Source organism: Siniperca chuatsi, linkage group LG3, assembly GCF_020085105.1.
Source record: "Siniperca chuatsi isolate FFG_IHB_CAS linkage group LG3, ASM2008510v1, whole genome shotgun sequence".
Classification (NCBI taxonomy): Eukaryota; Metazoa; Chordata; class Actinopteri; order Centrarchiformes; family Sinipercidae; genus Siniperca; species Siniperca chuatsi.
This window is the reverse complement of record NC_058044.1, coordinates 15317900-15342515: the sequence shown is the minus strand read 5'-3', so window position 1 is coordinate 15342515 and position 24616 is coordinate 15317900. Positions and strand designations below refer to the sequence as shown.

The 24616-nt window shown below is 40.1% G+C and overlaps 2 protein-coding genes across 2 annotated transcripts in view; one reads left to right on the top strand and one right to left on the bottom strand.

Annotated features, from left to right (window-relative positions):
* doc2d (double C2-like domains, delta) overlaps positions 1-15750 on the bottom strand; it is a 61583-nt gene extending 45833 nt beyond the window's left edge. Inside the window, exon 1 of the mRNA XM_044191023.1 lies at positions 15631-15750. The gene's annotated coding sequence lies outside the window, so the exon portion shown is untranslated. The remainder of the gene's footprint in view (positions 1-15630) is intronic.
* On the top strand, positions 1405-24564 carry cabp4 (calcium binding protein 4). Its single transcript, XM_044191024.1, has 9 exons — positions 1405-1491; positions 5991-6047; positions 6586-6687; positions 7054-7189; positions 14568-14598; positions 15002-15145; positions 19585-19694; positions 21784-21931; positions 24342-24564. The coding sequence occupies exons 2-9, from the start codon at positions 5992-5994 to the stop codon at positions 24368-24370; spliced, it is 756 nt and encodes a 251-aa protein (XP_044046959.1). The 5' UTR covers positions 1405-1491; position 5991; the 3' UTR covers positions 24371-24564.
* The last annotated feature ends 52 nt before the right edge of the window (positions 24565-24616 follow it).

Below are 24616 nucleotides of genomic sequence, written 5' to 3'. Positions count from 1 at the left end.
GTGGCATTCATCCAGCAAAAGAGAGCCTAGAATTTGACTTACCTACAGTATAACTATAAAGAGCCAAGGTCCTGATGTCATGTCCGGGCTAAAGCCTCCGTTCCACTAGCTTCTGTAACTCAATGCATTCTGTCACTGAGCATTTCTTTCATCTGTCTTTATGCAAAAATGAAGTTGTTCTGGGGTTGACTTTCCATATTACAAATGCAGATTTAAACAAAGTTAAACAACGATTACTTTGTGAGCATACAAAAAACTACTACTCCAAAAAAATTTATAAGCACAACAGCGTGGATACTAATGCCGTTGTAACTTGGTTTCTTCCACATCCATAATATTCACCAACACTACTACAGTCATTTTTTCAACTTTTAAGATGTAATCTCTGCTGTCTAAAATCTTTTACAGCATTCAGTCCTCTCTGGCCTGTTTTTTATTACAGATTTGATCTTTTCTTAAAAAATAATCGTCCTTGTCTAGACAGTGAAGTGAACAATATGACACACTAACCAGTATGGCTTTGTTCCTAGGCTGGATTTTTAGTTTTCTAAATAGGTTTTCTTACATCTGGAACAAAACCTGGAAGTTACGGTTTCACTTCGGCTCTCTATAGACATTGTATTTGGTCAGAACTAACTCATCAAGATTAATGGGGGGGATCAAAACTTAATGAGTGTTATTCAATAAGAATTATGTTTTAAATAATACAGAGCAAAGTAATATTGTGGATCAATCTACAGCCAGTCTTAATGTTATCCCTTCACTTTAGTATAATGTAATATATGTTTCCTTTGTCCCACACATTTGTGTTCATTGTCTGGCCAGACAGGTATAAATGTTTCCCCTTTTGTATCTTTGTCAGTTAGTTATCTTAGTGTGCTCATGCCTGTAGCACAGTTTCTGACTTGGACCTATAAGAGCTGCATTACTTTGTCCTGTTAACTGATAAATGTGTTCACATTCAAGTTAAAGTGGTTTGTTTTTCATGGACATCCATTTCATGGATTCACACTGTAGAAACTTTGGAATTTTGACTAGAATTTGTAATAAACTTATATGGGTTTGACAGTGCTCATCTGTGAAACATGCACCTGTAATGATGGACCCACAGGTTGGTTGATTGGGGTTAAAAATGTTTAATGATTTTGCATCTTGAATCTAAAGTCATTTAAACCAAAATAAATTGAAATGAAATATAAATTAATCTAGATTCATGGAATGGCTCATCTGCCTCCTCAACATATCTGCAGCAAGACAATATCATTGCCCTTTTTGTTCTTGAGGACAGAGGCAGCCAGTTACATCTCTAATCCCGACATAATTAGCTGGATAATCACCTTTGATTATATAATCCTCAGGTTAGGTAGGGCTTCATACAATAGAGATACACCTCATTCGCATCTATCAACTAAGACAAACAAGAAGAACAATCAGATTAAATAGAATTTACTACTTCTTTTCTTTCTTCTTTCCTTTTGGTGGCTGAAGAAGGTAAGCTCATACAAAAGTGTATTTTGCTGTACTGATGATTTGTAGTAAAGTGTCAAATTGTTTTACTCTGCAATGTTTAATAATTCAAAACAACTGGAATCAGCTATGGTTCATTTGTAGTGAGCGAGCCTTGTACAGAGCATGTTTGGGGTAGCCACCCACACTCTAATGTGACTGACAGTCGTCTCTTCTCTGCTTTATAATATTTGATTATCTGGATCTCAAGTATATTTTGCTGTACAAGCCAGCAGATGGCCAGCCCACTGGTTGTTTGTTTTGGTTCAAACTTGAGCCCCTGTTGTTTACTACAATGCAATCACATCAACAGACTTATTTAAACCAGTTCCACCGTGTGATTATCAGGCTAGGCAAGGAAGAGGTTGTAATTAGACAAGAATTATACAAAGCAGTAATAAGGAGATTGTCCCAAATGAAGAGACAAGAAAAGATGCATGAGAAAAACATCTCATTCTCGCTCACTGTTCTCTCCTATCTGCACCAATACTGAAGGCGACAGTCTCATTTCAGAGCTGTGACATGAAATCAGTGCTGGGGGGGTGAGGAAGTAGTGGAGAGGTGTTAAGATAGGTGAAGATAAGATGGAGTGCCAGACCCGATTGCATTACTATCGGTTGTTTATGGATCAGACACAGGCTGGTTTGGCCCTCTGGGATTGATTGTCTTCTGACTGGACAGCAGGCGAATGGAAAGATAATACGAAAACAGGGGGAAAACAGAGGTTGAGTACAAAGACGGGTAAAGCCTCGCCTGAGCCAATATGAGTGGAGCTGTGCGTGTTTTCTTTCTGTGACTTTGTATGTTGTGCTTTTTATGCCTGCCAGGGAGATTCACTTTTGCTCCCGTTTGCTCATCTGTTTGCTGGTTAATTGGAAGGGTATCTCGAAAATCATTCAACAGATTTCAATAACATTTGGTATCAATTTAGGCCACATGCCAAGGAACAAGTGACTCGATTTTGACAATTTTCTGTGAACATATAAGTGGAAAATCATATAAAATAAAATGCTTAAAGGGCAACTCCACTGATTTCACACATCAAAGTCTGATTACAGGTCTTGTCCATGTGTGAAATAAGTGTATAAAGCCTTTTGTGGCTCCAAAGTGAGCTGGGCAAAGTCTGGTAAATTGCTTCAAGGATGTCACTTGAGTCAGCGTCGGTTGGGTCTGAAGACTACAAGTTTGTAAATGAAAAAAAATCTGGGGGTGTGGAGTTAGAAAGAAGTGAGGTTACCAGACCTCTGCAGCCTGTTCCTCATCTCCGCTTGAGGGTAGTAGCCCATACCCAAATCTCGGACCAAACTGTCGGCAGTTGAGTTGCATTGTGGGTAATGTAGGCACCAGATTTTGACAAGGAAAAAGAATGCATGGAATAAAAAAGACAATATCTCTGGTTCTGTTGCATCAATTTTGATCCTTTTTTTTAACTGTCCATCGTGAATCTGACAATGTTAGAGTCTATGCTAAATCGGTGGAATAGTCTTTTAATACCTATGTGGCCATTTCTAATAACTTTACATCTTCCTTGTAACTCCTGATCTCTCAGACGTTGACAAGACTAATCTGTCACTACAATAATATAATTTGGAGTTTCTTCAAAATGTCTAATACAACCTGTGTGTCTGTTTTACTGACGAGGACCTCTAGCAGCTGTGTGAATTATGGCTCTTGTCTGTCGGGAGCAAAGCCTTCCCTAATTTTAACCAAGTAGTTTTTCTGCCTAAACCTAACCAAACCTTAACTATAGAGGTGACAGAGCAGATTAGGAACACACTGATAGAGTGTCATCCTGATGACAGGGTTGTCAGATCAGAAAACACTCATATGTGTTGTTTTGGGAATAACAAACATTTTGCATTTTGTCGTTTAGTTTGAAGGGCTTGAAATTAAAATGGAAATTCTTCTAGGCGCCGCCTTTTTAAAACTGCCATTACTCTTCAATGCATTTGCAACCAAACTTGTACATATCAACTCTGAGTGATCCAGCTAAATTTGCTAATATTTATACTATATGTGACACTACAGGAACATGATCAATATGAATGGCTACATACGAGTGTTACTCACTTGAAATTTTCATTCATCCTTGTAGAAAGCCCTCATATTCCCCAACAGGATTTAGGTATCCTCCAAAAATCATGACCACTATCAGCCTATCAGCATGATGTCTATTGCTATGTGTATTTTGATGAGATAAGATTCACATCCAGATGCAGAAAAACATTTTCTGAAAATAACAGATTAAAAGGATTGTGCAGCCTTGGTGGAGTAATGACCTCTCTGAGTGCTTTCAATATTCCGTGTGTGTGTGTGTGTGTGTGTGTGTGTGCGTGTGTGTGTATTGTATGTGGGTCTTGTCTCTTTCATATGCAGTGAATTTCAGCACCCCTTCACTCCAGTGGCTCTTGTGAAATATATTTAGAATATCCATTTAGTGTTTAACCCCTAACGCTCCAGCCAGGCCCATTCACCTCCTACCACAACACCACAGCTCTCCAGTGCAGCCCGCTCTCCATCATCAGCTGTGTTAGTTGTGTTTGTTTTAGCCGAGTCCACCTGGCCCTCCATTTCATTACTTCAATTAGCTTGATTAGGATCTAAAATTGCTTGTGTAGGCTCAGTGATTGACAGCAATTGGCCACTTAGGGAGGAGAGCTGCAGACACACACACTGCTGCTCAATGGCTCGTGTAGTGAAACGCGCATGTGTGCAGTCTGTGAGTGCGGGTGTGTGTGTGTGTGTTTGTTTACCCTGATGGGAGTTGTGCTCACTGAAGATGAGAGCAATTCTTCAGGCAAACAATGTGAGACCACTACTATAGAAACTTACCCACATGTGCAATGTGAATATTTTGGGAAGTGGAAGAGACATTGACATTTACTGTTTAAAATAATCACACTTTAGTTTACAAATTAACATACAGAGTGGACTGGACTGCTGATCACAGGCTAAACCTGTAACTGTGTGTGTGTGTGTGTGTGTGTGTGTGTGTGTGTGTGTGTGTGTATGCTTGCAAACATTTGGGCAAGATTTTGTACATTATGAACTTATCTCTAATGCAAAGCAGAAAATATAATCTGCTGTGTGTATATATCTACATAAATAAACAATTCCTATACTATGGGCATAAAGTACAGTGTAGTATAGACAGATACTATAAATCATTTTCAAGGAATTCCATGACTGTACTCGTGTGTAAACATGTTGTCCTCCCGTACAGCTTAACATGCTCTAAGCGTGTTACAATCAGCATTTATCACATGCACACTGATTATGTGAAAGCGTGACAGACAGGCAATCGCTCCTAAGTCATGGCACGTTTTGTTCAACCCAGTGGGAGTTGGGAATGTGGCTCGGTTGGCGGAGGCACATTAAACGGTCCAGCGTAGTTTAGAGGACTGGCTGGTCTTCATGTCTTTTCTCATTATGACCCTCGTGGTCTACACGGCCCTAAGTAGCGACCGCTGGAGCAGATCTTCGGTATCTGTCTTCGCACCATCACCGTGGCATGTGAGAAGGCGGAGTGAGGCATTATGTTTATAGCATATAAGTGCCAGGTACGGCCGTTCATCATCAGGCGCTGAAAGCCAGAACCGCAGAGGTCCAGGACTGAACATTAATCTGCCTCTCTAACAGACAGCCATAAGTCTCTCCTCCTCTGCAAGTCCTGCACATGTGATTGTCATTCACTCCCTTTTTCTTCATCTTGCTTGCTATTCCTTCCTCTTCTCCATCTTACTCTATCTCGCACTCCTGTCTTTCCATTTTTCATACCATTCTTTCTCTCTGCAGATTTGACCCATTCATCTCAGCTGTTATGAGCTTTCCACCCACTCTTACTCTTTGTGTATTGTTTTGGTTTTATTGTTTGGGTGTGTGTCCTCATGTCCAAATTAATCTTCCTCTGAATTGGATTGGAGTGATTCATCATCCCTCTCCCTCAAGATGCAGTTGTCAGCACCCCATGTCCATGTCTCTTGTTTTACAAACTGTTAAAAACTGTGAGGAATTCTAACAAATCATTTTAAAAATACAATGGTTAAATAAATCTGCTCTAATCAGCTTTCAGTCTCATCAACTTCATTTAATACCACAGCAGGTAACTGTTTTTAGCAAAAAAGCTCTGATAAACTCACTGTACACTACCTGCCCAGCACCGAATTGCAGATACACAAAGTTAGCAACTTGCTGGTGAACATAGTGGAGGATTAAGCAAACAAAAAAGGCAGATATTTCCCTCAGGAGTTGGTGAAGACCAAAAACAGAGCTAAAAGGAGAGTGAATACTGGACTTAGAATACTGGAAAGCTAATGATGCTCCTTATCGGATGGATAATGGTCTGATGGTCTTATCTGATGGTGTTAATGCAGCTTTAATAATGTTGAACCTCAGGGTTTTTTTGTCCAAAATGCATATTTAGCCATTTGGAATCAGACTCTTGTCTTTCTCTCTCTTCACTGTTATCTTTTTCTTCCATCCAGGATGTCTGTGAAAAGCGCAAAGGGAGGAGCAGAAAGTAGACCATCCTCTGCTGCCAGGTCAGTGAGATCTAACTAAAAGTGGTGGAGAAAATTAATAGGGAGTGAATACACTTATAATGTCATATTAACAATTAAATAAAAAACTAAAGAGGTGAGGTTGTGAGCTTTAAACTTGTAGTGATGATTAAACATTACATCAGTCTAAATCACAATTTGGGGCGCCAACATAAAGAAGAGACCTATCCCCACAGTTATTTCTTTTACAGTAACGAGTTAGCAATTCACCAAGAGAAACATTGACAAACGAGAGATGGTTTAGCTGGCTTTGGAAAGATTTTTGGTAAGAGTTTTTGGGTAATACAGTTGGTGAAACTTCCAAATATTCAAACAATTGTCTCCCATTGCTGCTGCTGTCTATCAGCAGTCTGAATCCATCTTAACTTCCTCACCAGGAGGGTCCATCCATATGACAAGCCAAACTTCAGTGTTGTTTTATATATTCGTTGGTTATGAGAATTTATTTTTAAAACGTGTTAATATTAATTATGAGCAATTAAATGCACTTTGAACTGATAAAGGCTTCTTTCTCTCCTAGCATGTGTCCACGAGGAGGAAGGGGAGCAGCAGCTGGCAGATTGGCCGCTACTGGGAGATTCAAAAACAAGGCCCTTCAGCTCAGCCTCTCCAAGAAATTCTGGTTATTATTGTCATTGTGTTTCTAATCAACATTGATTACGACAAGGGGAGTGGGTTGTATAGATTTGTGCACCCAATTAGTGCCATCGATAGGTACATCCGCTACAAAACAAGCTTTTCAGAATTTCAAACTCCTAAGAAACACTTCCTTCCTTTTTCTAGTGACTGACGTAACTACTGATTTCAGCTGATTGTACTGCTGACGTTTTTCAGTTTCACTCACAATTATTTCAGGGAAGGCTAGATGGAGTAATCACACAAAAGGCACTTACGTGTGTTTGTTTAAGTACGTTAGGAGGGGAAAGTATAAGCCTGGCTTTGATGATGACAGCTCTCAACACTTGGCTCGCAAATGCACACTTCACAGCTCAAAGTCGCCCTTGGCCCAGGGGAAGGGCTCTGGCAGTGAGGATGAGGCTCGTCGGCACGGTAAAAGGAGCCTCAGCAACAGCTCGGCGATCGCTGCTGCCTACATCTCCTACCTCAATAAGCTCTTTGGACAGGTCAGTTCAACAGCACATTACCACGCATACTCACATGCATGTTGTCACAGCCTTGACACAGTAGTTGATTACTAGTAGGGTTACTCCAAAAAAGAATTTAAGCTTCCAGTTTTATAAAATACATCATCAGCAGCAGGTGTCAGGAAACAACATCTAATAAATAGCAGGGGTGCCAGCTGATTACTCAGTTGCATCAATTAAGCTGATGATGTCACAGGCCCTAAACTGCTTGTAGGATCACTACATGTCACCACAAACACCCAATGCTCTCAAAATCATGTAAATTGTTTCCTGATACATCTACCTGTTCCCGAGAGACCAGCCTCCCAGTCGTTTCAGCAAGTGCCACAAAATGACATATGTTTACGTTCAAATGTCAAAGCCCTCTGGCAGCCGTAGTAATGAGTCTTGTCTGTCTGGAGCAAAGGAGGGAGTGAGTTGTCATTATCGTAGAGCGACCAAGTCCACAGAGAGAGAGGAGGTCAGGGTGGATGGATCGGGTCAACGAAACATCTGACTTTAACATGTGGTACGTTTCATCACAACATCTTTGTCTGTCAATCAATACAAACAGGGAAGAGCCAGTTATGTGATTGGCTGTCCATTCATTCAGACCAAATCAACAGCCGATAGTAGAAACTGCCAAAATATAAACTGCTGGAATGAAATGAAAATGACCAATAGATGTTACTGTGAAACGAAACAAGATTAAGTAACATTTCATAAAAATGAGCTCGAGTTTGAAACTTTATTTGTGTTATTTCACAATTGTATGGTTATATTATATGTTTTGTTTGTATTTATATGATTATTATTTAATAATTTCTTATTTACTTACTTAATTTTGTACATTTGGGTTTCTCCAGGCCATGAGTATGCTGGAAGAGACTGGAAAAGAAAGGTCGATAAAGTGCAGGTTTATAGACTCACAGAGTCACAGCTGAAAGAAATAACATTACACTGACTTTAAAGATACACAGAATGGAGTTGGAAAATGGATCCATTTGTTCTGCTGATTCTAAGTGGTAACTATCGATTGAAAATAAACACTGGTTGTAGCTGTTTGCAGTGAACAATGACTATCGAAAATGAACGCCCTGTTTGCAAACTAGTAATTGGTGATAGGTCAAATGACTGTGGGAAATCAATATCATTACCCACCTGAATTAAATTCAAACATCTGATCAGGACGTTGGACTGTTACCTCATCCTCTAAATCTAAAAAACATCCTTTCAAAGAAGTCACTCCAATAATTCCACTTCACAGATGATATACTATAACTGGATGTTAATGAGACTGCCTTAAAGACTCTCTTCTGTCAAGGAAAGAATCCTGAATGGCAAATACCCATTAAAATAATTGGTGGGAAATGGACAGCAATTACAAGGACTTATTCTATGTTCTACTAAAATTAAAAAGCTAAAACTTCACATGGAGAAGGTCACAATTATTTATTTACAAAACAGTCAGTGCACCACCATTATGTCCTGAGATGTCAATATATTTAGAATACTTACTTACATATTGTACGCTCAGAGGCACTTCCATCAAGTAACTGACTATGTATTTAAAAAATGTTATACAGATAGATTTCACAGAAAGTACTCTTCGAGGGAGTTCTCAAAGAGTACTCCCTCAAGTACTCTTGAGCAGCAGCAAGGATTCTGTAGGGAGAACCAACCCTAGGTAATAAACATAAATGAATATTAAATCTTAGTTAAATCAACAATACCTTAAATATACGGAGGAGGTTGGGGTGGTGGAGGGAGTTGCAGAAGTAAACAATGTTGGCATGAAGGTATGGACAGAGTCACAGTAAGACATGTCAGGTTATAATTATCACACTGTAAACCTGCATGAATATGATTGAATGTTACTAGTCAGCTGATCAAACAGCTAATTAATGAGACAGTCACTGCAATGCATGAATGAAAGTCAGGGTTGTGCTGTGCTCCTTGTATATATATATATATATATATATATATATATATATATATATATATATATCTCAATGCCGCACACATGGATCACTGAATGCTTAGAGATGTACAACATCAACAGGACTCTAAGAGACTTCATTGCGAACTCGATGAGGTTGTGGAAAAAACCACCCTTGAGGCCAATGGCAAGCCACTTGCACAAGTATCCATCAAATGTGGCATATACCAAGGAGATGCTCTGTCCCCACTGCTGTTCTGCATAGGACTGAACCCCTCAGCCAAATAATCAACAAGACTGGCTATGGATACCGACTCAGGAACGGGCCACCATCAGTCACCTCCTTTACATGGATGACATCAAGCTATACGCTAAGAGCGAAAGGGACATCGACTCACTGATCCACACCACCAGGATCTACAGCTCTGACATTGGGATGTCATTCGGGCTTGAGAAGTGCAGTCGAATGGTGACAAAGAGAGGAAGGTAGTCCATACAGAAGGGGTCTCACTCCCAGAAGGAACAATAGCAGACATTGAGGATGGGTACAAGTACCTTGGAATACCACAGGCAAATGGCAACCTCGAAGAGGCAACAAGGAAGACGGCAACGGCCAAATACCTCCAACGAGTAAGGCAAGTCCTAAGAAGTCAGCTCAATGGCAAGAACAAGGCCCAGGCAATAAACAGCTACGCCCTGCCAGTGATCAGATACCCTGCGGGAATAATAAGGTGGCCAAAGGAAGAGATACAGACCACAGACGTTAAGACGCGAAAGCTCCTCACCATGCATGGAGGGTTCCATCCCAAATCCAGCACCCTGAGACTGTACGCTAGCCGTAAGGAAGGCGGCCGTGGACTAGTGAGTGTGAGAGCCACTATCCAGGATGAAACATCCAAGATCCACAAGTACATCCAAGATAAGGCCCCAACAGATGACGTGCTCAGGGAATGTCTCAGGCAATGGGGAACAGAGGAAGACGTGCTGGAGGAAGGACCATCATGGGAGGACAAACCCCTACACGGGATGTACCACCGAACATAACTGAAGTGGCTGATATCAAGAAGTCCTACCAATGGCTAGAGCGGGCTGGATTGAAGGACAGCACAGAGGCACTCATCATGGCTGCACAGGAACAGGCCCTGAGCACCAGAGCAATAGAGGCCCAGATCTACCACACCAGACAAGACCCAAGGTGTAGGCTGTGCAAAGAGGCCCCTGAGACAATCCAGCACATAACTGCAGGGTGTAAGATGCTGGCAGGAAAAGCATACATGGAGCGCCATAACCAAGTAGCTGGCATAGTGTACAGGAACATCTGCACTGAGTATGGACTGGAAACCCTGAGGTCAAAGTGGGAAACACCTCCAAAGGTGGTAGAGAATGACCGAGCCAAGATCCTGTGGGACTTCCAGATCCAGACTGACAGAATGGTAATGGCGAACCAGCCTGACATCGTGGTGGTTGACAAACAGCAGAGGAAAGCCGTTGTGGTTGACGTGGCGATACCAAGCGATGGCAACATCAGGAAAAAGGAACATGAGAAATTAGAGAAGTACCAAGGGCTCAGAGAAGAGCTGGAGAAGGCCTGGAAGGTGAAGGCAACAGTGGTGCCCGTGGTCATGGGGGCACTCGGGGCAGTGACCCCCAAACTGGAGGAGTGGCTACAGCAGATCCCTGGAAGAACACCAGACATCTCGGTCCAGAAGAGTGCAGTACTGGGAACAGCGAAGATACTGCGCAGAACCCTCAAGCTCCCAGGCCTCTGGTAGAGGACCCGAGCTCGAAGGATGAGACCACCCACGGAGGGTGAAGGACAAAGTTTTTTATATATATATATATATATATATATATATATATATATATATTTGACAAGGACTGTTTGTATAATATACACTGTGTGTTTATACATTTATATATGTGCAAATCATTCCACTTTTCACCAAACATCATAATGTGTGTTAATGTGTGTGAAGGGCAGAAGGGCTCAAATGTTAAAAATAAATGTTTTAAGTACTTATTTCATAAAATTAATATATTTTTAAGATGTTTTGAGCATTTGCCTTTAGTTTGTGTCCCACTCCACAAAAAAATACATTTTATTTTGCTGTATAATGGTGATAATGGAGGAGATTTGTTCAGTCACTCTTATTTTGTTGTGGTCTCTAATACATGTTTTATTACATTTTTTATTTCATATACACTGTGCTTTCTAGAACTATTTGGGACGTTATTATTATTATTATTATTATTATTATTATTATTATTATGGATGAAACTCATAAAAGATCCTTTTAATCGTGGAACCGTATGGGACCCTGGTGAGACCTTATTAAAAAGCAGAGCCAAAGGCTTTTCCATAAATGCCTTCATTACAGGAAAGGGATTTACTGTAAAAGATAACAGAAATCTACACCAAGGGGAGCTGTGTGCCTATGAACGTTTTAATGATGTTTCATAACTAGATTTCGTAATAACTAATGGGAACGTTTCATTGTTTTAAAGAAATTTATGGGAATTGAAAACTGTTTTACAGTGACCTTGGGCTACTGTGGACTCAACTTCCACATCCTTCCCTGAGTTACTACCTCACCTGCCATGACTTATCTGCCTTGTTTTACTGTGACAGTCCCTGGTTTGAATTTACTTGTAGCCAGGAAGAGAGGTCTGCATTGTATCCACATGATAGAGGACACACTGTTTTGGTTGCCGGCCTGACACTGAGGCAGGGAGACCATCCATCCTGCAACAGTCCTAATCCCTGCCTCAACACAAGTATTAATAACCCCCTTAGCCAGGTTCACTGTCACCCCTCATTAGATCGAACTGAAGAAGGGGCCGGGAGAGACAAATAGCTAAAGAAAAACAATTGATGCATTTACATGTCAGAGCCACAGAAAGACGGGTGTGAAGCAAAATGGACTGTACTCATCAATGTGCAATATATGTGCATACTGTAACTGCATTTCGAACTGTCTTTTCTATCTGAGGACTACATATGTCTGTGTGAAGTATCCATATGCCTGTCATATGTGTACATGCGTCATGCTTACAAAGCAGTGGGCTGCTCAATGGGCCAAGTGAAGGCAGACAGAATGAAATTAACTGTTAATGGGCTCGTTCTGACGGATGAATTTAGAGTCTGTGTGGCACGCTGTCTAATCCTTTCTGGATGAAAAAAATCCAATTAATGTGTTGACCTTGCTATCTGAATATGCCCTTGTAGGCAGGAGGATCCTGTGCAGGGTAAACAGCGATTCTGGACTCTGGGCAACAGAGGGTTGTTTTATGCTGCATCATCAAAAAACATATTAAAACTTAAGTGGTTTATATAAGTACACGTATAGTAAGATAACTCCTGATGCAATCGCATCCTGGCATTGCATTTGTGTTTTGAGTCTGTTGGCAATATTATACAGTGAATAATCATTTGAACGGCTGCCATGAGGAGCAGCTTCCAAATAAACCATGGGAGCCTCTCCTTTTCCTGAAGCTATTGTGCACTTGAGCAGGATGACCTTGGATGATTTATGTATTAGCCACCCTGAGTGCCAGCATGTATTAAGAGGAAAATACTCACTTTGCTTTGCATTTCAGCTCAGCTGCTGCTCTGATTTGCCTTTTTATCTCTCACCTTTTCAGCAGTAAAAAGAACAACTGAAGGTTTAAAAATCCTCTTCTTTAATAAAAGTAGAATTAAAGTCATGTAAATAGACACTTGATTAAAAGCAAAGGTCCTACATATAAATGTAAAAGCATAGAAGTAAGGTGAGCATTAGCATTAAATAGACTTGACAACGAAAGGTAAAACTGATGCATTCAAACTATTTTAACGTGCAAGGTTATCGATCTCCTCCGTAAAACCTCAAAAAGACAAATGTGATGAAATAAAAAGGGCAAAATTTTCCTTTGAAATACAGTGGAATAAAAGTAAAGTCTGACATACTGGACATGGAAAGGTATAATTTGTTACTTCCAGCTCTACTAGTGTGTCTTTATCTCGGTTTTTCTGAATTCTATTGAGCCTCAATATTTTTCCTTACTGCATGAAGGAAGGAAGAACAAGCCCACAGCAAATTTCTGCACATTTGTGCTCGCAATAATGAGCGCTTTTATAAGCTTGTGTGTCAGTCTTGTTTCTTTGAACTTATAGATATCCTCAGGCTTGTGGCGTTTTTGTGCTCAGCGATATCTCCATATGTCAGGCTCGGTTGCTCTATACGAAGATGACTGAGCTTGCATGTTTCTTGCTTCCCCTGTGGATGTAATGAGGATTCTGTAGAAGAGTTGCACATTGCTTGCAAGCCTTAGAGTCAAGAAGCTGTTGGCACACGCATCATTTTTGAAAAGGCCTCTTGCTAAAGACTCATTGTCTCGTCGTTTTTAAGGGTTGATTCATTTCATTTCATGATCTTTTAATATTGAAGCTTTACATATTTACATTCAAGTCAGTACATGTTTTCAAATATAGTAATTAAAAGTTTGTTTCAAGGACTGATGCATATGATATGTGACATCACATGGGATTTTTTTGTTAAAATATGAGCACATTTATTGCCAACATACTGTATGATGGATCCATGTGAAGCTCCCAAAACTCTAAGCTCATCCTTTTTAAGCTAAAATTTTAAGTGTTGTTTCTTGCCTGAGGATATGTATTTGTACAGCATTGCAACTGATGAACAAATTATAATGTGTTTTTATCAAAATTGTCAGTCTGCAACCATTGATATGTGTTAACATATTGCCATTTTAAGCACACCTAAATTTCAATGCAATCCATTACTCTTAATGATTATCTATGGGGAGGTTTTGTTACTAGCTCCTAGCTTTGCCTCAACTTCCCTGAAAACACATGAAAAAGTGATAGAAAGAGGGAGAAAGGGAGGGAGAGATCACCCTGAGCAAATGTCAAAACAAGGCAGAGAATAATGAATGATTCATACACAAGTCTGTATGCAAATGATATGTCTTATGTCTGTGCAAGCAAGTGTATACGTGTGTGTGTGCATATCTGTGTCTTAGTTTACATGTATCTGTGTTTCTTTGTAGCAGTGCAATGTTTGTGCAACTCACTGTCACATGGATGTGCGTGGGTGTGTATTTGTATGCACACAGACTGAGCTTATGCTACTTGTCTCTCAGGATGCTGCGGATGTAGAGTGTGTGTGTATGTGTATGTGTGCGTGCATGTAGGAGTGTGTGGTATTGTGTAATTTTGCGAATTAGAAAGACATGTCGCTGGGTGAAATCCCATTAGAGTTTACTGTCAGCATGCGGCAGTGTTGACATGATATGCATGTTATTCTAATTTGGTAGTCAACAGATTATCACTGGGGTATTTCTCCGGAGACTTTGCTGTTTTAAAGCCACCCTGATTTTACATCCTGTCCTCTGATGCTGTCTTGTAATTATTTCCACTTCTTCTCTGCTGCACAGGAGAGGGAGCTGATGCCAGAGGAGTTAGATGGTAAGATGTTATTGGTGTAATTACGGTGCAAACACATGATAAATTACAAGTCAACTGCACAGCTTTATCAAACGCATTGATATTTTCTCCTGGTAAGCTCGGTCCTCTTCGTGTTTCTGTGAGAGATTGAAGGTTTCTCAGATTGCCTTGAAATGTTGTTTGCCAATGACTCAGAGCTACAAAATCAATTAAAACAACATAACTTGCTGCTCTTGAGAGCTGGCTGTAGTTCTGTCTGCTGGAGTCAACAATTTACAGATTAGTTCAAAAGTGTAACTTTCAGTATCTGTGCACACTGTGCGCATGTGTGTGTGTTTGACTCTTGGGAAAAATATTTCAACCTACTTTACGGTTTGTTGCCATTGCTGTAGTTTGTTTGTCTGTCTGTCTTTCTGTCTGTCAGAGCTGCAGGAGGCCTTTAAGGAATTTGACTACGATGCGGATGGCTTCATCCATTACAAAGACATCGCAGACTGCATGAGGACCATGGGCTACATGCCCACAGAGATGGAGCTCATCGAGATCATCCAGCAAATCAAGATGAAATGTGTGTATTTATCTGGCTGGTTGTGTGTGTGTGTGTGTGTGGTTTTCATTTCTTCCTCAGTGGTTAAAGCATGTGTGCATGATTGATGAGTCTTTCTGGAGTGAGCAGGTGTGAATGTGTGAGTAATGTATCTTTGTGTGTTGCACAAACACGTGTGCTTGTATACGTGCACATTCTATGAGTCCGTGAGGAACTGATATTTGTCTCTGAAGTTAGGGACTTTCAAGACATCTTAGCAGATTCATTAATGGCCCTCACAGGGCAGGTGCAGGTGTGTATGAGTGTGAGTCTGCATGAAGAAGTGTGTGTTTAGTTTCAGATCTAACTTTCCTCTCTCTGCTCTTAATGAGGATGTGCCTTTGCTGTCTTCTCTGAATGATCAACTATAGATCTGCGTGTGGTTAGTGTTTAAAGTTTAAGGTGAATCATCATTGCAGTGATTTCTGCTGCCATAAGCCTGGAGAACCAGTTCGTGTAACACCTACCTAGTGTCAGAGGCCTGAAAACCAGTTACATCACATTGGATACAGTGAAGCAGTGTTTCTCAGCTGTGATCCTCAGGGACTGAATGCAGCTGGCTTCTGTCCTACCAGCTAGTTAATTATATTCACCTGGAGTCCCAGGTGTAAATAATTTCCTGATTAGAATGACAACAGCAAGGATCTTGAAAACCAGGATTGCGAGAGCCAGTGCTGCATTAACCTCACATAAATGTCCCATAAATATCCCCATCTGATGTGCACCATTGCAAGAAGTGACAGAACACAAAGCACAAACAACTGTTTAAGCCTACAGAGCCCAAATTCTTGTCAACATTTCCAAAAATACCAAACACATCATGCCGAATTACAGGGAAATGTGTATAAAATGAGTCATATTTCATTGCGACTTTGCCACTTGATGTAATGTTGCAGCCATAAAAATGTGTGAGAGAGATTTGAATTATAGGCTTTACACACTAGAACTTCATATCTCTACCTAAAGGGAGAACGATAAGAGAAATATTCAGAACATCAGGGCTTTGGTGGTGGTTACTACATTTTATATTTTATGCCATGTTTCATACTGTGTAATGTGAATTATTCCACACTGTTCTGTGTTGCCTTAATTTGACCCATAAAGTAGAATAGGATTTAGACATCCCTCACTTAATCTATGTAGCAAATCCCTATAGAGCCATTAATACCATGAAATTCAATCTTTTATATAACTAGCGTTGTATTATCAATTAAAAAATAATAATCATCTCTTAAGACTTTTGGGAAGATTTTTCTCCTCCACGATTATAGACTGACCCACTTATGGCACAGACATTTTTCAAAGAGATGTCAGGAATCCCCCACAGACTGCTGCTCCACAAGGGTAAAGCCAGACAGCCAAAAAAATTTACCGTACCTTGAGGCAAGTATGAAAATTGTTTGCTACCTCAAAAATCATTGAAATTAATGGTCTTTTATTTCAGAATTCTTCAGCTTCTTTTGTAACTAGTACATGACAGCTTGAGCCATTAGTTTCATGATTCAGCACCAGTAAAAGTGTTTTCCATGCAAGCAGAGTTTGCAGTGGTTTGATTTTCATCCTCAACAGTCCTGAGACTCTGAGCAATGATTCATTTTTTTGAACCACAAATGACTCTATTGTGTTTGTGCTGTCATATTATCATCTTTTGTCTTATGCCGCAGCTCAAATTGCCGTGAGCTGGAATGAGCTAGAAACACGAAACTTGGCTCAATAACTGGAAATGATGTGCATGTGCTTCCACAGAAATATGAGCCCAATCGGCCACAGGTGGCGCTGTAATTAAAGCCCAAAAATGCAATTTTGAACATGCCACGCCTCTCACACCATAAGTCCGAATTATTTTCTCTCTCACGAAGCAGACAATAAGCAGAAAATTTTGTTCAATCATCGCAAAACTTATATGATATGTCCACTGTAGTACCTGAAACATACCCTGAAAGTTTCATTCAAACAATCGCTAGGGAGCGCTACAAGGCCAACATACTGGGCGTGGCATAACACAAATAAGACTATAAATCAGAAATTGTTTTTTTCTTCATTCTAATTGTGAAAATGCAAAACAGGGAGATTTCACTGCTTTTTTCATGTCTAGGCCACATTTGACCAGGTCCAGATCAAAATCTTTAAACTTCTAATGGCCTGTGTTGGCTTGAACCCCAGAACTGCTGCTTGCGGCTATATTTGAAGTAGTCTTTTACATCCACCAAGGCCCTGATAATACAAACAGGCCGAGCCTATTGGTCTACACTATCAAATAAGCCTGTCTTTTGTTCAGCTAATAACATTAGCCTTCCCACTGAATAAGTCTGTTTTGATAATTACCATGGGGATCAAACAAAACAAAGCTGGTTCTAACTGGGTTGAAAGAAGCATAATGAGCACATAGCTGAATGCATTGTTATAGCTTCCATGCACCAAAAACATTCATAAACCTTTCACAGACAATCTTGGTATTAAGTCAGGAAAGGCCAGGTGCATTACTATTACCTTTACTTAAGTACTGCAGTTAAGTACAATATTGAGGTACTGTAGTTGTACTGGTTTTTGTACTTTGAATATTTCCATTAAGTAGTGTAGGTAACTATATTTTAAAGGAAAATATTATACCTTTTACTCTACCACATTTATTTGACAGCTACAGTTACCTCATTGACGTTTGTATTTACAGATTTAAAATAAGATAAGCTCATACAATATGATACATTGTTGTACCTGAAAATTTCCTGGAAAAAGTCAATGACTGAAACATTGTTTAAAAAAAATAAAAACTTAGTGCTGACAGTGTGCAGTGTTCACTACCTTCTTAAGGAAAGGGTATGCTCAAAACGAACAACTTTGCACGACGTGTTGTCTGACCACGTTGGAAGTCAAACGTGTTTACAGCTTTTCCGAACGGCCACAGTCGAATTTGGGGTGGAAAGCCAGCTGTCATGGAGAACGGCAAGGCATTCTAATCATTTTAATATGGGAATAACGGCACACACTTTCATACAGTCTTTCCTAAAAGGCGTTCTAGTGTTGCACCTCCTCACATATGGTCAACTGATGCATAAAGTGGGCATGACTGTTGGATTGTCAATTTTAAATTGTTGGACACAACCCCCCCCCCCAAATTCCAGCCAAGGATTTGTGTGGGTGTTTTAAACACTGTTGAACCACCCGACAAGCATTTCGGTTGGAGAATACTGATGCTCTTATACATGAACCTTCCCTAAAAGTATGTAGTAGTATTACTACAGTAGTTTGCTGCTTACAGGTTAATATCAATAATGCCTAACATACTGAAAGGGGCCATTCGGCATATACATAGTTACTTAAGTACATTTTGCAGCTGATACTTTCATAATGTTTCTTGATAAAATTGTTGAATTGATGTGTTGCTACTTTTACTTAAAACATCTCTAATCAATATTTTTATATTAACAATGGATCAAATTACTACATGTAGCCTAATGTGAGCTCAGTGATGAACCCACAGAGAGTTATCACCCCCCTCATTATTTAGAAGCTAAAGAAACAGAGCTACAAGGAGAGTGAATATTGGACTTACATTCGCTACGTCGCCAGAAACATCCAAATTAATGCTAAAGTTACCTTGTGTCTATTGCATATGTAAAAAGCAATTATTTGCTAACATGTTCACCATAATAACTTTACAAGGTGATAATATGTCAATGTTGTGCTTTTAGCTTGTTCTGCCCCAAAAGTGGCCAAAACATCAATTAACCTATAATTAATAGGATCTTAATATTTCTTCGACCACTATTACTAGGCAGATAAAGACACTATAGACCTACTATATGCGCCAATATCCTCGTAAGGCGAGGTGCTAAATAGAGGAGTATGTGGACCCAAAAGCAGATGACAAGGAAGCGGTCTCAGGGTGAAGTAGCCGGATGGCTACCGTGTTTATTGTTGGGTGGAATGCAGGCAAGAACAGGCAGAGGTGAGCAGACAGGTAATGAGCAGACAAAAGCCAAAATCCAAAATCCTAGAATCCAAGAATGGTCCACAGGAGAACAAAGAATCCAAGATAAACTCACAATACGCTTGGCAGCAACAACACCATGTGTACAACGATGATCCAACACAGAACAAAGAAAAGACCCAGACTAAATACCCAAGGGGAGGTGAGACCACGAGACACAGGTGCAAACAATCAAGGGAGGACCAACAATCAAAACTGGAGGGAAAACACAGACAGGAAGTAAAAACACAAGACACACAAGGGAAGGAGACTACTACAAAATAAAACAGGAAGTGATAACACCAAAACCACCACACTGACATCTTAATGCTTAATGCATGAATCCTTGTATCTAGCATAGACACTCCAGGGAGGCATAGAAATTATTACTTGGTAGTCAGCCTGTGCATGTGTGTCTGCATCTATGTGTGTGTCCTTCGTCTTTCTACAGGGGGTGGTCATGTAGACTTTGATGATTTCTGTGAGCTAATGGGGCCGAGGATGCTGGCTGAGACGGCTCATATGGTCGGACTGAAGGAGCTCCGCTGTGCCTTCAAACAGGTAAGAGGTCCCCGGCTAGAAACTCTAAAGAAGTCTGACTTCAAGCAAGTGAAAGGGGCCTGGTGACTATGACAGTACTTTGAAGTGTGCAACAGGGCCTTTCCTTAGAGAGTGCCAAGAGTGCATGGCTCTTACTTGTAAACAAGTCCGATGGTGAGGGGGAGCTGGCTATGAATGCAGAAGAAAAAGGTTTAAGGGGAAGGGAAAATATTCATATTGATCATGTTTTTATGAAGCCCGGTCCCTGCCATCCAAAGAGCAACCATTTATATTCTATATTTGCCTGACCTGTTAATTTGTGCTCATTAGACATGCCTATTGTATTTGAAATTCTATGGTGCCTCATTGGTCTTGAGGAAATATCTATTGAGTTGGTGTCTTTGACATCAATACAGAGGCAGGTACACAAGTGCTGAATTAATTGTCCCCCAAAGCCAATCCCTGGTATGACATAGTCTCTTATCAAGCTAAATAAATGAGGTGATCATGTTATTTATAAGCACAGCTTCACACACCTGGGTTCATCCATTTAACACATTAAAGCATGATAGGTTTTTAATGGTTACTGCAAAACGCTGATGATGTGCTCTTAATGATTATAACTGAAAACATATCAGCGTATACAATATGCTACTGGGATTAATGTATCTATATTTAGCCTCATGCGTTTAGTTTTTGGCTCCTATGAAAAGCAAGGGGGGAAATTGGACATCAGGTGCCACATCGAAGTTACTTATGTCATTAAAGTGATGGCAAATAGATATTTAAATTCTGTATTTACCAGTAATAGTATGTAAAATGTGCTTTCTACATTGAAATACCATGCGGCCTGTAGTTGTACACCTGAAAAAGTAACACTGTCAATTAAATAACCCACTCTGGACTCATCTTGAACTGCACTAGTGTTACAGTGAGCTTTGTTACAACATTTATATCTCCACCAGTCTCTCCCTAAACCAGTGGGGCTATTAAATTTTTTTACATAGCACCAATTAATAACAAAAGTTATCTCATTGCACTTTTCCTGTAGAGCAGGTCTAGACCGTACTCTTTATAATATCATTTACAAAGACCCAACAAATCCCACCATGAGCAAGCACTTGGTGACAGTGTCAAGGAAAAACTTCCTTTAAGAGGCAGAAACCTCAAGCAGAACCAGACTTAGGGTGGGCGGCCATCTGCAGAGAGGGGGGACATACAGAACAAATGCAAATTCCACATAGAATTTTAAAATAATAATAATGTAATGGTAGAGGTAATATTAATATTAATCAAATAATAATAGTAATAATAATGATAGGAATAATAATAATAATAATAACTACTTGGGCTACTGGTTTTAAAAGTGAATGCTGCTGTGTAAATAGATCAGGCAAGGTTTTTAACTGTGTCCTTTATTTTGAGAATGCATATCTATTGTATCTGGAGTTTATTCATCCCATATGCGTCATCGTCAAGGTCCTGAGTGGTGCTGTGAATGGAAATTCACATGTTCTGACGTTTGAATCTATGTGTGGAGAATACTGAATAAGCTCTCAACTCTACTACTTCTGAACAGAAACTTCTGCAACTTCAGAACAAAGTCTTCTCTCCAAATGAGAATACATTTTCAACTCATCCCAACTCCTCATAGTCACTTCAAAAGTCTTTCTCACTTCAGTACTAACACCTCATGAGTCAGCATTGCCCCATCTGCAGGCACAAGCTGTTTTCAGACTTCCAGGGACCTCGTGCAACCGTGTTGTAACTATATGCTGTAAATGTGAAACAGAATTTTGACATCTACATTTAAATATTTTTCTGCATGGCATGATCTCTGAACCTCTTTGTCTGTGTTTATATATGTCTCTTGATACACTTCTCTGCCTCTATTTCTGTCTTTATTTCTCCTCCTCTACTCATTGCCATACTGTATTAAATCTCTCCACCCTCCTCATTAGCCCAGAAACATGTAATATTGTTCGCTCCTTCTCTGTTCCTTGTGTCGGCTCTAATCCTCTTCACCTATGATCTATTTATTTGTCTCTCCTCACTCACTACATGTTCATGTCCCCACCTCCTTGCTCTCCACTAACCGTACATGTTGCAGTTTGACTGCGATGGTGATGGAAAGATCACGATTGATGAGCTGAAGGAGGGCATGAAGACCCTCCTGGGGGAGAAGCTGAAGAAAGGCGAGCTGGAGGAGATCCTCTCCGACATTGACCTCAACAAAGACGGCAACATTGACTTTGATGGTGAGCAGTTGGGGACTTGAGAGGAGAACTGTATGGGGGGGAGTGTATAGACTCCAGGCAAGGTGTGAGAGGACATTTAAACAATTAATAAAAAATAATGATAAAACACTGAGACAAGGGGGTGGGTGGTGTACAGTAGCAATTCCTAATCAGGGCTACTTGCACCCCAGGGGGCACTTCTGCAGTTGCCAGTGTCAACTAAAAAAATGATAAATGAATAAATGATTGCAAATTGGTTTGATGCTGATCTTACTGATCTAGTAAATTTAAAATAATCAGCAAGTGGTCCACCAGTTAAACAGTTAAATAGTTATCTAAAGTACGGATAAACAGTTGAAATAGTTAAAGTATGGATAGTCAGTTGAAATAGTTAAAATTCATGGTTAAATGATTGTCACGTCAAGCTTTCTGCTAATCCAGTAGTAATAGCCACTTTTTTATAATTAACCTAATAGCATCTAGTGATGTCGATCCGATTCTTTTCAAGCACCGAGTCGTACTTGGTGAGAGCCGTTCATTTTATCGTTATGCCCACATTTCACTGCCTGCCCTAAATCCACTCCCCTTTACATGAACAGTGTAGCTTACCAGTAACGTTACCACTGTAGTCACAAACTGTCTGCAAATCACAGCGCGATAGTGAGTCCACTTGATTACTATCCCAGCGTATGCTGGTGTCACATCAGCTAGGTGGAGTTAAATAGCTGAGTTAAGTGTTGCATGAATTGCATTCAAGGCAAATTCAAAGTAGTAAATTCACTGACAAAGCAAAGGGCTATGGCCTCACCTTGTGTAATGTTTACAATGCAGATCATTGATATTAGGTCTGGCAATACGAGTACTTTAGTGCTGCTAAACCTAGTCTACACATGCAAAATGAAATTATATTGGTGGGATGTATAAGTTTGAATCTGTTCCAAATCTTACCCTATCATTATATTTCGCAGATAAACCTAGTAGCCTAACCCCTGCCCGCTAAAAAAAAAGAAAGAAAAAAGAATGATGAACGGCTCTTGGCAAGGAACGGAGCCATCCGGCTCCCTTCAAAGACAAAGCCATAATTCCCATCACTAATAGCATATAGTTACAATAACAGTACAGTTACATCCAGTTTATAATCCATTCATAAGAACACATTTGGAACATGACGGATGTGGTGTCGATGAAGGGGTTACATAAGCTCAACAGAAAGTTTGGGAACCGCTGGTGTACAGGAGGGAAGAGCGAACTAGAGAGGACAAAGCAAAGAGGTTAGTGAAGCTAGCTGGAATGGGTTGAGGATGAAGGGGACAGAAGGAGAAAATTAGTAAGAAATGAGGCTGGAAGAGGGTGGAGGGATGGTGAAGTCAAGGTGGGTTGGCTGGAAGGGTCAATCCAATCTCAGTAGTGCATTAAGCCAATCAAAATCACGTGCCTGGTCACCTATCACATGTTACACAAAGAACACATATTGTTGCACAGCTCAAGGACTTTGCAGAAATATCATTACCACGTGTTACCTTGCAAGCAAATAAACCATACAATGGCACACAGTCACACACACACAAACATGCACATACACGCTGATGTGCACATGTACAGGCGCCATCAACACCACATGCATATTAGCGTGATTATAGGTTGCAGCACACAAAGGGTTCAGAGGTGTGATCCTGTTTTTCTTATCTCAGCAGTGCAATCATTTACGATTATGGGGAACATATGAATAGGCCTGTCAGTCTCAGAGGGGATCAATAAGCAGGTGCTCCTCATTATCATCAATTAGCCCCTAGGGGCAGTGTTTGAGTGTAGCCTATCTGTCCAGTTTAGCCACATGGGCAGAAAACACGGCACCAGTGAGATGATGTGAATATCCAGGTAAAGGTCAAACTCAAGTTTGAGAACGATTAGCACTGAGCTGCTGTTCTGCGAGGTTTATTTCTTTTTTATAGAAAATGGTTAGAGGAGTACCTGAAGAGATAATGATGGTGGGTTAATCTGGAATTAAGCTTTAGTACATACTCACTCAATCAGTGACAAGTGAATCTACAATAATGTGTACAGCGAGCTGAAACAAGTGGTAATCAAACTGATTACCGATTACAAGAAGAGATGAACAGTCTGGAAACTGGCAGTCGGCATATTGGAGTTGTTAATCTTTTAAATCTAGGACTAGGTTTAATACCTGTCCAAAAAACAAACAAAAAAGGAAACTTTTTTCCTGTTTTTTCTTGACATACCACTGCTTATATTTATCATTAACTTGGTGATAATGGAAACATTTTGTCATTACATCTTACCATGATCTGTGTTAGTTTCCTGTACAATTTCATGTGGGCTGATAATGATGTGGCATGCTGTCCTTTTATGATATTAGAGTGTCATTAGTGCTTATCAGTGGATCTGCTGCCATCTCTGTCTCCCTCTGCAGAGTTTGTTATGATGCTTTCTGCACGATGACCTCTGATGGAAGATGATGGAGCATACAACACTGGATCCGTGAGCTGTGTTCCAACTACCCAACACTGTCTTTTTTCTGCTGTTGTAATTCTTTTTCTGTGACATTGTGTATTTCAAATGTCTCATTGTAAAAAACATAACAGAGTCAAAGAGATCTGTGTATATTTTCATAATAAAAGTTGAGGTTGAGTAAGTGCAGAGGGTAAAGGATGAGTTATGAAACACTTTAACTGTATGTAACAATAA